Source organism: Mandrillus leucophaeus, unplaced genomic scaffold (genome assembly GCF_000951045.1).
Source record: "Mandrillus leucophaeus isolate KB7577 unplaced genomic scaffold, Mleu.le_1.0 Scaffold213, whole genome shotgun sequence".
Classification (NCBI taxonomy): Eukaryota; Metazoa; Chordata; class Mammalia; order Primates; family Cercopithecidae; genus Mandrillus; species Mandrillus leucophaeus.
The window spans coordinates 1,284,768-1,299,534 of NW_012102177.1; the positions used below are offsets into that span (position 1 = coordinate 1,284,768).

The 14,767-nt window shown below is 53.2% G+C and overlaps 1 protein-coding gene across 1 annotated transcript in view; it reads left to right on the plus strand.

Annotated features, from left to right (window-relative positions):
• MYO7B (myosin VIIB) overlaps positions 1-14,767 on the plus strand; it is a 90,684-nt gene that overhangs the window by 12,785 nt on the left and 63,132 nt on the right. The window contains exons 6-13 of the mRNA XM_011980508.1: positions 1,356-1,498; positions 4,119-4,232; positions 5,657-5,810; positions 10,402-10,478; positions 11,526-11,645; positions 11,927-12,069; positions 13,735-13,945; positions 14,385-14,520. Of these exons, the coding sequence (XP_011835898.1) occupies positions 1,356-1,498; positions 4,119-4,232; positions 5,657-5,810; positions 10,402-10,478; positions 11,526-11,645; positions 11,927-12,069; positions 13,735-13,945; positions 14,385-14,520 (1,098 nt within the window). The remainder of the gene's footprint in view (positions 1-1,355; positions 1,499-4,118; positions 4,233-5,656; positions 5,811-10,401; positions 10,479-11,525; positions 11,646-11,926; positions 12,070-13,734; positions 13,946-14,384; positions 14,521-14,767) is intronic.

The window sequence follows — 14,767 nt, forward strand, 5'->3', positions numbered from 1 at the left end:
TTTTTTTTTTTTTTTTTTGGTTTTGCATGTAGATACTCTATTGTTCCAGTCTTATTTGTCAAAAAGACTATTTTTTCTCTATCGACTTACCTTTGCACCCCTGTCTAAAATCAATTGACCATCCGTGTAAGGGACTGTTCCTGGATTCTCTATTCTCTTCAATTCCTCTCTCTGTCTATCCTTTCACCAGTGCTCCAGTGTCTTGATTTCTGTAGCTTTATAGGAAGCGGTGCAACCAGAGAGCATGTGCCCTCCAATTTTGTTCTTCTTTTTCAAACTTGGCTATTCTAGATCATTTACCTTTCCATATATAGTACATTTTCAGATCGGCCTATCAGTTAGTACAAAAAAAAAAAAAAAAAACTGCCTGCATCAGATTCTTTCTTGAAGAGACACCCAACCAGTCACCCCCATGATGGCCACACTGGGCTCAATAAGCTAAATAGGTTTCATAACTGTGGCACTTCTCAGAGGCTCTGCCGTGCATTGAGATTCCTTGAGAAAGAGAGACAGGGTGCTGTGTTTCTTAAACCTACTTCCCCAAGGAACCGTCTTCCTCTGTTTCATGGGACTACGCTGGATGCTGCTATTCTGAAACTGCATCCTAACCATTAAGGGGCCATAAAATCAGTTCTAGAACAAATCAAATATCATAGAATAGAACACCCCAGCACATCACTCTTTGTAAGAACTAGTAGTGAGTATTTTGTTCTAACTATGTGTGTGCAGGTGGACATGTGTATATACTAGCATGTAATGCAAAATATCTTTCTTACTGTGGATCACATCAGAAGAGCTTGCAGAAACAGCTTTACAAAAACACTTTGGGACGTGCTGCCTCCTGATCTGACTGCCTCCGTGTGTCCTGGCCTTGACACGCTGTTGCCAGTCCCCATGCCAGCTTGGCCTCTCCATATCAGCCTCAGCCCTGCAGCCTGAGCCATCTTTCTAAGCTGCAAATCTGCTCCCACACTCTCTCAGAAGCTTTACTGCTTCCCTTATCACTGCAGAATGATTGCCCAACTTCTGAGACTGGCATTTAAGGCTCTGTGCCACCTGGCCCTACCTACTAACTAGTTCTGTCTACCTTCCACTGCTTTCCTCCTGTATCCCACACTCTAACAAGACTTCTGCGTCTGCAAGTGCACTTCATGCTTTCTGACCTCTGAGGTTTTCCCCGAAGTTTCTGTCTTCCTCCTAGCGGGCCCTTGGCTGCCATCACTGTCTGGCGCAGCTGTGCACATTCTTCAATTCGAGCTTGGCCACCTCCTCTGAGCAGCCCTCTTAGATGATCCCACTCATATTACATTTTCTCCTCTCTGCTCTCATCATGGCCATCGCCTGCTTACCTTCAGCCTTTGGAAACGCCAAGACAATCCGCAACGACAACTCAAGCCGCTTTGGGAAGTACATTGACATCTATTTTAACCCCAGCGGGGTGATCGAGGGCGCACGCATCGAGCAGTTTCTCCTGGAGAAGTCCCGGGTCTGCCGGCAGGTGAGGCCTCCACCCGCCCAGGTTGGGAGTTGAGGGAATGGGGGAGGTTTCCAAGAGGGGCCCCCTTTCAGCTCTCTCACCTCTCCTCCCCTCTTCCCCAGGGGCCCTCCCAGAACCCACAGGCCTCACTGGATAATGAGGGCTCTTCCCCACTATTCCAGGACAGCAAATGATAGAAATTTTTCCATTTTGAGCGGGGCTCAGTGGCACATGCCTCTAATCCCAGCACTTACGGTAGGCCAAGGCAGGTGGATTACTTGAGGCCAGGAGTTCGAGATCAGCCTGGCCAACGTGGCAAAACCCTGTCTCTACAAAAAAATACGAAAAAAAAAATTAGCTAGGCAGTGGCACACACCTGTAGTCAGTCCCAGCTACTTGGGAGGCTGAGCCATGAGAAGTGCTTGAGCCTAGAAGGTAAAAGTCACAGTGAGCTGAGATTGCACCACTGCACTCCCGCCTGGGCAACAGAGCGAGACTCTGTCTCAAAAAAAAAAAAAAAAAAGAATTTTCTCTGTTTTGAATTTTCCATTCATATAAATTTCTTCTTTCTTTGGTGCCCACCAGTCCTCATCTCTACTAGAATTAATTCTGAGACTAGGCTAGTTAGGTGGGCTGTATCTTTAGGTGTGTTAGGGGCCATGGCAGAAAGACACAGATGACAGTATCCCAAATGCCACGTGGCCAGGAAGTACAGAGGCACATGTCCTGTGTTGTCACATCAGGCCCTGTGCTCAGGGGGCCCCTTGCTTGGTTTCAGGCTCTGCTATTGCCACCTTGAAATTGTTACTAGCTTTTGAGCAAGAGAGCCTATGGTTCCCTTTCACACTGGGTGGTCATGGAGCCAGTCCCGATGGCAGGGATCCCAACACGTGGCACCCACAACAGAAGAATTAATGCACCTGTGTGTGTGTGGGGGGGTGCTCTCGTATGATGGCATAACCCCTAACACATGCATGTGTGCAAATGAGCACACACACACAGAGGGGGTCCAGAGGGGAGAACGCCACCAACAGAGGGGCTATGGCTGTGTGAGAGGGACACATGCCTCGGCACTGTGGCAAGCTGAGAAATAAGGTCACATTTAGTGACTTCCCCAACCTGGTGCTATACTTTTCCTGTTTTATCTCATTTGACCTTCACAAACATGAGAGGTAGGACTCTTTATCCCTGTTGTACAGATGAGAAAACTGAGTCCAGATAAGTTAGGTCCCTTGTCCAGGGCCACAGAGCCAGCACATGGCGGAGTCTCTCTGCCCTGTCCAGAATCTCCTACCTCTTGATACAGTGGTTGCTGAATTCATAGAACTTGTCACCCAAAATGGTACCCCAAAATGGGCAGGAAATTTCTAAAGCAGGTGAGAAACAAGCCCTGCCCAAGAAAAGAGGGAGATTTAAAAATTATGGCATATCTATACTACAGAGGAGGAGGTCTGTCCGTGTTGGTGTGAAGGATCACCAGGAGATATGTTTAGGTGAAAAAAAAGGAAGTTGCAGAACCATAAATATGTTTTGTGTAAAAAAGAAAGAAAGAAAGAAAGAAAAGACAACTATTTATAGATACGCTATAAGTAAATGTTTTTTTAAAAATGTGTAGGTTCTGGGGCGGGGAGGAGGGGATTTAAGGAAGGGGAAGGCAGGGTGGAAAGGAGCTCTCATCTTTTTGTTTTTTGAGACAGGGTCTCACTCTGTCACCCAGGTTGGAGTGCAGGGGTGCAATCTCAGCTCACCCCCGCCTCTGTCTCCTGGGCTCATGTGATCCTCCCACCTCAGCCTTTTGAGCAGCTGAGACTAGAGGTGTTCACCACCACGTCCAGCTAATTTTCTTATTTTTTGCAGAGATGAAGTCTCACTATATTGCCCAGGCTGCTTTCAAACTCCTGAGCTCAAGTAATCCTCCCGCCTCGGCCTCCCAAAACTGCTGGGATTACAGCCCAACTGAAACTCCCATCTTTTAACACTACTGTATATGCTTCAGATTGTTTGACTTTTATGAGAATGCATTTATAAATAGTGTTTCAAAAAATATGAAAGGCACCCTAGGCAACATGGCAAAACCCCATCCCTACAAAAAATATAAAACTTAGCTGGGCGTGGTGGTGTGTGCCTGTGATCTTAGCTACTTGGTAGGCTGAGGTGGGAGGATGGCTTGAATCCAGGACTTCGAGGCTGCAGTGAGCTGAGATTGCACCACTGCACTCTAGCTTGGGTAACAGGGCAAGACTTTCTCTCGGAAAAAGTTTTAAAAATGCCGAAGGCCTAGGGAGCCCTGTGGCTGTCAGATCTCTCGTGGGCCACTAAGTACCTGTGAAGAGAGCCCTGACTCTGTGCCATCACTCCTGGCCTGGGGACTTTGGACACAGCAGTGTCAGGGCTTCGAGGAGCAGTCAAGATGCAGGGAAATGCCTGACAGGAGTTCTCAGGGCAGGGATGAGACAGCTGCGGAGGCCCAGGATAGGGACAGCAACCAAGCCAGGCTGGCTCTGGGTCAGTGCCAGAGCTGCTCCTGGTTGAGAGACTTGGAGCGGAGGCCAGGGCTGGGCTGGACAGAGGCAGTCTGAGGCCCTGAGGCCTCAGGGGAATGGCCCACGGATCTGTCTGGAACGCCCTCTCTCCCTCCCAGGCCCCTGAGGAGCGGAACTACCACATCTTCTACTGCATGCTCATGGGGATGAGTGCCGAAGACAAGCAGCTGCTGAGCCTGGGCACGCCCTCCGAGTACCACTACCTGACCATGGTGAGCTGCCCACCTGCCGCCTCCAGTAGCCAATGGAAGGGAGGAAAAAGAGCTGGTGCCGCTTCACCCTCCGTGACAGCTGCAGAGAAGCCCAATGCTGGCCAGGCCCCTGAGGCAGGGCTGGTTCCCTTTCCCTCTCCTCACCAGCCCCTCTGTGCTGGGAATCACCTTGTCTGCGTGCCTCCCGCTTCCCATCACATGTACCCCATGCCCCAGGCTGGACCTCATCTTCCTTTGGTTCCCACTGGATGACAGGCTCCCGGTGCCCAGTGGGCCACACACAGGGAGTTGCCCACACGCCTCCTGTTCCTGATTTCACTCCAATGGTCTGTCCTTACAGGCCCCCTAAAACGCAAGCCCCGAGCCCCAGGAAAGCAAAGCCCTTCCTGTGCTCCCAGGTGCACCTGCCACCTAGGACAGGGCAGCACCACAGCCATCGCTCATTAGCTTAGGTGCCCTGGCTGTCAGGGGAACTGCACCTCCTGGTTTATTGACCATGGAGTGGACCCAGAGCATTCTGCCTCTGGGATCTCTCCCATGCAACCCTCTCCCCTGGATCCACTGCTCCAATGCCTTCACCAGCCACCAGCACTTGCCTGGACTTCATGGGCCCCCCTTACCAGTCTCGACCTCTAATCTGTCATCCACCCTGCAGCCAAGGCACTCTTCCTGTAGGAAGGTTTGCACTGTAGTGTCATGCTTTGGATGGCACTGCTGCAGTGACCCCTGTGACCTGTAGGGTAGAAGTCCAAACTCCTCGGTGTGGTTTCCAAGTCCCTCCAGGATCTGCCCCTCTGCCGACCTCTCCCTTCTCAACACCCACCCCAGCCTCCCCGCAGCCCTGTCCCTACCTCCCCACCTCATGGCCTTGCTCCCATCATCCTCTACCTAAACTGCCCTCTGTCATCAGAGACAGTGGGGCCAACTTTGCACCTCCTCCAGGAAGCCTTTCTCCACCTCTCGATAGGGCTGGCCCCAGCCCCTGTGTTCTGGGCACCTATAACAGGCAAATGGCCATGGCACGGTCACTGGCTCCCTGCCTGCCCCCCTGGATGCCCAGCACAGTGCCTGGCCCATGGCGAGCCTTGGAAAGCGTTTCTTAAAGGAACAAACCCACAGTGTGCCCCAGAGAGACACGGCAGGCTCGAGTAGGGACGAACGACAAATAGAGGATCGGAGAAGAAGTGTGAGTTGGCCAAGGTCACACCGTGGCCAGATGCTGGTGCTGGCTGCAAGGCCCGATCCTGCTGTGGCTACTGTGTCATGATTCTGCCTCTGAAAAGAATTGTATGTGGTTTCTGAGCGTGGACCCTGCCCGGTCCTACCCAGTGCCTGTGAAGGGCAGTGTCTCAGCCTTGCTGGCCCCAAGATGGAGGCAGTGGGGCAGGGGGTGGCCCCATTAGCTGAGGTTCCCTGTCCCGCAGGGGAACTGCACTTCCTGTGAGGGGCTCAACGACGCCAAGGACTATGCCCACATCCGCTCGGCCATGAAGATCCTCCATTTCTCTGACTCTGAGAGCTGGGACCTCAGCAAGCTGCTGGCTGCCATTCTCCACCTGGGGAACGTGGGGTTCATGGGTAATGCCGGGTCTGCCCCAACCGCACCCTTGGGAAGGGAGGGGGCAGGGGACAGGAGCAAGAAGGCATCACTAGGGGTTCTCACAGGAAGGGTCCTGTGGTCCCACCAAGGCCTGGAAAAATACATCTAAAAAATTCAGCTGTGATTTTGCAGGCCTCGTGAGGTGAAGGGGAAAATGTCAAAGCTTAAGGTTCTCCACAGGTGGAGACTGTGGCCAATCATCCCCCACTTTTAGCTGGGACCCCAAAGGGCTTCCCCCTTAAGGTTCAGGTAAGCCAGAGTAAACAAATCCATGCATGAACTTGCAAACCAGGTTGTGAGCATGGGGCGGTCTGGGGATTACGGTGTCCTGACCCGTGAACACACCAAGCACCTAACGGAAGTTACTGACAGTCCTCGCTGAAAGAAAACACCAGCAAGTTAGATTACAAATGATTCCTGCAGGTAGTTTTTCAAACACAACATCCAGCATAAAGCCAGGAAGAGATAGGAACAAGGAAGTGAAATACTATGAACAAGAACCGGCAGAAATAATAAACAGTAGAAATCGATCCACAAAGATTTCAAAGTTGGAATTATTAGACACAGACTAGAGAAGTTCTGCTTACTTTGCTCAAGAAAAGAAGCAGCCAAGCTTGAAAATTTAGACAGTGAATGGGAAACTTTGAAGACATTACAGATGTATAAACCAACCACATAGAAATTCCATTCTAAAATAAAAAAATACGATAACCAAAATGAAGAACCCAATGGATGGTTTAAAGGACTCCGTGCCTGTCTAGGAGAGGAAATGTGTGAGCTGGACGGAAAGTCAGGAGAAACTGTGAGTACGGCATGGAGAGAGCAAAGGTGGGAAATGTCAGAGAGAGGGTGGAGACTGGGAGGACGCTGTGGGCAGAGGGAGCACACCTTTCATCGGAGTCCTAAAGGAAAGGAGAGAAAAAGGGGCAGAGGCAATATTTGAAGAGATTAGGGCTGGTTCTAGAATTCAGGAGAGATCATTCACAAAGCAATGGGAAAGGAAAGACTTTTCCAGAATCTGTTCTGGAGCAATAGGGCTGTCTCTTATACACATCTGGGATCTCTCCCATGCAACCCTCTCCCCTGGATCCACTGCTCCAATGCCTTCACCAGCCACCAGCATTTGCCTGGACTTCATGGGCCCCCCTTACCAGTCTCGACCTCTAATCTGTCATCCACCCTGCAGCCAAGGCACTCTTCCTGTAGGAAGGTTTGCACTGTAGTGTCATGCTTTGGATGGCACTGCTGCAGTGACCCCTGTGACCTGTAAGGTAGAAGTCCAAACTCCTCGGTGTGGTTTCCAAGTCCCTCCAGGATCTGCCCCTCTGCCGACCTCTCCCTTCTCAACACCCACCCCAGCCTCCCCGCAGCCCTGTCCCTACCTCCCCACCTCATGGCCTTGCTCCCATCATCCTCTACCTAAACTGCCCTCTGTCATCAGAGACAGTGGGGCCAACTTTGCACCTCCTCCAGGAAGCCTTTCTCCACCTCTCGATAGGGCTGGCCCCAGCCCCTGTGTTCTGGGCACCTATAACAGGCAAATGGCCATGGCACGGTCACTGGCTCCCTGCCTGCCCCCCTGGATGCCCAGCACAGTGCCTGGCCCATGGCGAGCCTTGGAAAGCGTTTCTTAAAGGAACAAACCCACAGTGTGCCCCAGAGAGACACGGCAGGCTCGAGTAGGGACGAACGACAAATAGAGGATCGGAGAAGAAGTGTGAGTTGGCCAAGGTCACACCGTGGCCAGATGCTGGTGCTGGCTGCAAGGCCCGATCCTGCTGTGGCTACTGTGTCATGATTCTGCCTCTGAAAAGAATTGTATGTGGTTTCTGAGCGTGGACCCTGCCCGGTCCTACCCAGTGCCTGTGAAGGGCAGTGTCTCAGCCTTGCTGGCCCCAAGATGGAGGCAGTGGGGCAGGGGGTGGCCCCATTAGCTGAGGTTCCCTGTCCCGCAGGGGAACTGCACTTCCTGTGAGGGGCTCAACGACGCCAAGGACTATGCCCACATCCGCTCGGCCATGAAGATCCTCCATTTCTCTGACTCTGAGAGCTGGGACCTCAGCAAGCTGCTGGCTGCCATTCTCCACCTGGGGAACGTGGGGTTCATGGGTAATGCCGGGTCTGCCCCAACCGCACCCTTGGGAAGGGAGGGGGCAGGGGACAGGAGCAAGAAGGCATCACTAGGGGTTCTCACAGGAAGGGTCCTGTGGTCCCACCAAGGCCTGGAAAAATACATCTAAAAAATTCAGCTGTGATTTTGCAGGCCTCGTGAGGTGAAGGGGAAAATGTCAAAGCTTAAGGTTCTCCACAGGTGGAGACTGTGGCCAATCATCCCCCACTTTTAGCTGGGACCCCAAAGGGCTTCCCCCTTAAGGTTCAGGTAAGCCAGAGTAAACAAATCCATGCATGAACTTGCAAACCAGGTTGTGAGCATGGGGCGGTCTGGGGATTACGGTGTCCTGACCCGTGAACACACCAAGCACCTAACGGAAGTTACTGACAGTCCTCGCTGAAAGAAAACACCAGCAAGTTAGATTACAAATGATTCCTGCAGGTAGTTTTTCAAACACAACATCCAGCATAAAGCCAGGAAGAGATAGGAACAAGGAAGTGAAATACTATGAACAAGAACCGGCAGAAATAATAAACAGTAGAAATCGATCCACAAAGATTTCAAAGTTGGAATTATTAGACACAGACTAGAGAAGTTCTGCTTACTTTGCTCAAGAAAAGAAGCAGCCAAGCTTGAAAATTTAGACAGTGAATGGGAAACTTTGAAGACATTACAGATGTATAAACGAACCACATAGAAATTCCATTCTAAAATAAAAAAATACGATAACCAAAATGAAGAACCCAATGGATGGTTTAAAGGACTCCGTGCCTGTCTAGGAGAGGAAATGTGTGAGCTGGACGGAAAGTCAGGAGAAACTGTGAGTACGGCATGGAGAGAGCAAAGGTGGGAAATGTCAGAGAGAGGGTGGAGACTGGGAGGACGCTGTGGGCAGAGGGAGCACACCTTTCATCGGAGTCCTAAAGGAAAGGAGAGAAAAAGGGGCAGAGGCAATATTTGAAGAGATTAGGGCTGGTTCTAGAATTCAGGAGAGATCATTCACAAAGCAATGGGAAAGGAAAGACTTTTCCAGAATCTGTTCTGGAGCAATAGGGTGTCCGTATAGAAGACAAGAGCTTTGGGCCACCATCTCACGCCGTGTGAGAACACTGGCTCCAGGGGAGCCACAGCTGGGCTGATCTGTCGTCTATCAGCCAGACTGCACACTTCAGCTGGGGAAAGGTGGGTGCTAACCAGAGGTGGGCACCGGAGCCTGGGACAGCATCAGAAACACGACACTGAGGAAGTGAAGCAGGCACAAGAGAACGCAGACAGATCCACTAACATAACGTTTGTTTGTTTGTTTGTTTTTGAGACAGGGTCTTGCTTTGTTGTCCAGGCTGGAGTGCAGTGGTGGGATCTCAGCTCACTGCAACCTCTGCCTCCCGGGTTCAAGCGATTCTCTCAACTCAGCCTCCTGAGTAGCTGGGATTTACAGGAGCCCGTCACCACAGCCTGGCTAATTTTTGCATTTTTAGTAGAGATGGGATTTCACCACATTGGTCAGGCTGGTCTCGAACTCCCGACCTCAGGTGATCCTGCCTTGGCCTCCCTGAGTGCTGGGATTACAGGTGTGAGCCACCACAACTGGCCCACTAACATAACATTTAAAAGCAGGCACATTAAAAGCTGTTTAGGGACTCTATGTAGGGAACAAAAAGATAAATAAAAAGCTAGGAAGTTTGAAGTTGGGAGGATGCTTACCTCCGGAGGAGAGGGACACAGTCTCAGCCTGCGAGGACCTCGGAGGGCTGTGGGTGCTGGCAGAGCCTAGACTTGGCTTTAGCGGTGGTTCCATGGTGCTGACTTTAGTCTTTACAACACAGCTTTGTGTTTTATGTGCTTCTTTATCTGTATATTTTATGTCACAATTTTTTTCAGTTTAAAAAAGAAAAAAAGCAAAAACAAAGAGACCCAAAGGTCCCATCCCCCACCAGCCTGGCACGTCCTAAGCTGGAAATGGTTGAAGAGGAGGAACCGGAAGCTGGGAGGCCAGTCAGGAGATGGTTGCAGTAGAGTGGGGCCTGGCTTACAGCTGGAGCTCCATTAGTGCTTTGCTTCCTGTGACTGAATGAGTGATGAAATGTTCGGGTTTCTACACCCAGCAGCATGGATTGAGGGGCCTGATGGCCCATCTCTCCAGCGCCAGTGTCTGCCGTGTTTCCCAAGTCAGACTTCTCCCTCCAAATAGGCCCACCTTTCTTCAAACTTCCCTTCGACCCAGGGCCCTGGTCCCCTCAAGAGGAAGTGGTCTGCCAGGTTCACCAACAGCTAAGGTGTCAATGACCCATGGTCTTGGGGACCATGACCCAGGACCCTGGGAGAGGCTGTGGCTCACGCCGGGGCAGCTGTTCTCTTGAGTGGATCTGGGGCTACCGTGGGCCCGGGCCTGTTGGGACCTGGCTCCCATCGCTCTAGGCTGCTTTCCCACTCAGGATTCCTGATTCTCTCTCTAGCTTCGGTCTTCGAGAACCTGGATGCCTCAGACGTGATGGAGACGCCTGCCTTTCCCACTGTGATGAAGTTACTGGAGGTAGGGCTGCTGTGTCCACAGCTTCCATTTTGGTGGGAGGCCCTAGAGGTCTAGGCAGACAGACCCCTGACACCTGATTCTCATAACCCTACCCAGGCCCCCACCCCTCTCCCAAAAACCCCTCCCTTCTGTATGCTGCAGGTGCCTGAGGGCGGGCGCAGAGTGGGGCAGTGCCAAACAGAGCAGCGGAATGGCCAGTTTGGCTTTAACCAATGTTCCCTCCCTTTCCCCACATCCCCTCCTGCTTGTCGATGGCCCTGTCTCAGCGTCCTCGCCCTCCGCCCTGTCCAGTCCCTACGCTCCCCACTCGGACCCCAACCTACCCATCAGACCAGCCCTGCCCTGTGCCCTCACCCCACAGGGCTTCTCCCGGGGTTGCGCTATTCTGGGAGACTGGAATGTGAGTCCGGGGTCCATCCCTTTAGCCTTCCTGGTTGTTTCCCAGGCCAAATGCAGCCTCGGCCTAGAGGAAGGGCAGCAGGCCCTGAGTGAGGGGCTACCTCTGCAATGGCGACATGGCAGCACCCCATGTCACCCCCACTGACAGTTCTGGTGGAAAATGAATAGAATCAGGAGCAAGAAATAAATACATAAAGCAATCACATTAGGTACATTTCGCTATTAACATTCTTCTTTTGGTTCGAGGGCACTCAGAAACTCTGGGTTTTGTCAGCTCCAGTGGAGGGCTGGCCCAGCACACTCACTTGCTCCTTTAGACTCTCAGCCTTCAGGCGGGACTGATTTCAGCAGGGACATGCCTGAGGTCTGGCCTCAGAGCCCTCCCTCACCCTGGTTTTCCAAGGCCAGCCTGGGGGAGCCAGCCCCTTTCTCAGCCCCCGGGAGACCCACTAAGGGCTTGGCCCACCAAGCTGGAGAATCCTTCCCTAACAGCTCCCAGGGCCCTGGCCCTGGCCTCGGGCACTGCCCACCCTCAGGTGGGCATAGGTGCTTGATCATGAGAGGGAATAAGACTTGGCAGAAGCGGGTCAGAGTGCTGGGCCAGGGCCTGCTCCACGGGTGCGACACAGCCCCCATCTGCCTCCCCAGGTGCAGCACCAGGAGCTCCGGGACTGTCTGACCAAGCACACCATCCTCATCCGAGGGGAGTTCGTCACCAGGCCCCTGAACATCGTCCAGGCTGCTGACCGGAGGGATGCCTTTGTCAAGGTACAGAGCTGCGACAGCAGGGCTCACATGGCCATCTGTTGACCATGGCTCTGCTCCTTGCTGTGCCGGTGGTGGGCAGGACGGAGCAGAGGGCCCCACTCTGCCAGTCACCTGCCTGGTGACCACGGACTCCTCAGCCTCTTGGGCCCGGGTTTCCTGCCTTTGAAGGAGGGATAACATCTGCAGTAGGTCCAAGCCATTTGGCCTCTCCAGGTGAACTTGGAGTTGACCTCCTCCTGAGCCTGCAAGCCCAGGATTCTCCCACCCCTGTGTCTCTCCAGGGCATCTATGGGCACCTCTTCCTGTGGATTGTCAAGAAGATCAATGCCGCCATCTTCACGCCACCAGCCCAGGATCCCAAAAATGTGCGGAGGGCCATCGGCCTCCTGGACATATTTGGCTTTGAAAATTTCGAGAACAATAGGTATGAAGATCTCAGATCCCAGCCCCACTGCTTCCAGAAAACGGAAGATAAGCCAGTTCCTCTCGAAGGGGGCAAGTTGGAGGGGAGCCATTACCCTGCACCCAGGCCTGGCAAGTCCCAACAGGTCTGCATGTTCTGCATGGGGTGGCTGCTGTGCCCTGCCGTCTAGAGAAGGCAGTACAACTAAGAGCTGTCCCTGAGAGCCAGGCTGACGCCCGGCATGTGTCACCCCTCTTGGACCACCTGCTCTCCTCATGAGCCAGAGTGGATTACCACACGAGGTCGGGGTTGAAACAGAAATCAGTAACGTGGATTCATCTGCAGCTGGCTGGCTTATCATCTTAGGTAGTGGGGGAAGCTAGATGCATTTGTGGACCATCCCTGACTTTTTAGTTTGTGGGGTAAGGCAAGGCAGGACTCCTCTGACCTGGCGTCCCAGTGTCCTGGCACCCCAGACTGGAAGCTGAAGAGCTGTAACCAGGAGGCAGGTCAGAAGATAGCTGCCAGGTGCAACTGTGATGAAGGCTGGGGGTCGGATAGACAAAGGTGGTGAGGGGACCAGGCGACAGAGCCAGGCCAGGCCAGGCCAGGTGATGCTCAGCGGTACTATCACCAGCAAGAGGAGTCCCATGAAGACTGGGATAAGCAGGCTGGCAACACTGGCTTTGCAATTTAGCTTACCTGAGCCAGCTCATTGAAAGGGCTTGATGGGACAGAGACCGGGCCACTGGCTCCAGGAAGCAGAGGCCTCTGCGCCCTGTGTGAGGAGCCGGGGGGCTAGCCTGACCTTGCAGGCCCCTGCCCAGGGCCTGTCTCCAAGTGAGGTCTGATCTGGGAGTGATTTAGAAGGCCCCCCTTGGACAGCCAGGATTGTCAAGACACAAGCCATTCCACATGCAAGCACGCTGGGATCTCAGCCCTCCCAGGGCCAGCCGGGGGTGCAGGGCAGGGGCCTGCTCACTGCAGTCAGGTGGGAGAGGCAGGACTGGCAGAACTTAGCCCAATGCCCTCTCTAAGGCATAAAGAGCTCAAGTGTGATTCGGATCACTGGCATCTGGCCCTGGGAGGGACAGGTGTTGAAGATAGCATGGGCCAGACTTTGGCAACTGACGGGAACTGGAGAGGAGGGACAGAGACGGAAACTCCTCGGTTTCTGACTTGAGCCGGGGGTGGTAGGTGGAGGGGCCATTTCCCAAGGCAGGGAATGCAGGAGGAGGTGCAGGTTGGAGGATCTGGGAACGGAGGCAGTAGGGCGTATGCCTGGTTGATGCAGGGGGGCCCGGCAGTCAATGCTGGGTCTCCGGAAGCTCATCTCCATAGCAAGGCTCATGGGTGGGGCTGCTAGTGTGCACTCAGACCACAAGAATTGTTTCAGTGTCAGGTGGGCAGGCCTGGCAGAGGACCCGGCAGGCGGCTGTGAGAAGCTGAAGGCGAGGACTTGATGATATGCTGAGCCTCCTCGTTTCTCTTTTTGCCGTGGGGTGGAGAAAGTGACGGTGATGGAGGCAGTCAGAGGAGAGAGGGTGTGCAGGAATGAGTGTGCATCTGTGGGCATATCTGTATGGGGCTGTGTGCAGATGGCTGGTGATCCTATGGCTCCAGCCTGCTGCAGCGGGGCCTCAGCTGGCCCCGCTCCACCCCTGGGCAGTGACCTTGCCTTCACAGCTTCGAGCAACTCTGCATCAACTTCGCCAACGAGCACCTGCAGCAGTTCTTCGTGCAGCACGTGTTCGCCATGGAGCAGGAGGAGTACCGCTCGGAGAACATCTCCTGGGACTATATCCACTACACCGACAATCGGCCCACCCTGGACCTGCTGGCCCTCAAGCCCATGAGCGTCATCTCCCTCCTGGACGAAGAGAGCCGCTTCCCACAGGTGTGTGTTCTGCCGACCTTCTGGTGGAGGCTCTGCTATGGGTCTCCTCTTGGAGGCCGGGAAACTCCACTCGGGTGGGCCGCATGTTCTGAGAGTCACTGAAACCTCTGCCAGGAATAAGCAAAAGAGCCCCAGCCGAACCAGACAGACCCTCCTCTCCAAGGCCCACTTCTCTGACGGCTGGGGTCCTCAGACAGTAGTTCAGAGAGTGGAGCAGAAGAGCTGGTGGTGGAGGGTGGCAGACCCAGCACTGCTCCCAGCTCAGCCCTCACTCCCTGCAATGAATCACTGACCCCTGGGCATTAGTTTCCCATCTATACAGAGGCCCTCAATCATTCTGAGCCCAGATTGCTTTGCCTCCATGAGGAAGCCCTGGAGCCTGACCTCCCCATGGCTGGACTCTGGGACCTCAACCCATAGGGTGTCTGCGTTCTTCCAGGGGACAGATCTCACCATGCTGCAAAAACTGAACAGTGTCCACACCAACAACAAGGCCTTCCTACAGCCCAAGAACATCCACGATGCAAGATTTGGCATTGCCCATTTTGCCGGCGAGGTGTACTACCAAGCAGAAGGTGGGTGCAGCTCCTCTCATGCCCCTTCCAAATCTGGACCGGGTTCCAGGGAGACCGTGGAAAGCAGGCTCAGAGGATGAGGCTATTTTGCAGCTCCAGCAGTGGGGCAGAGGGATGAGCAGTACGGCTTCTACTGGAGAAAGAAAATGGAATGGACCAGGCATGTTTTGCTTTGTTTTTGGTAATAACTCTATTGAGATAGAATTCACACACCATGTTATTTACCTATTTTAAGTGTACAACTTGA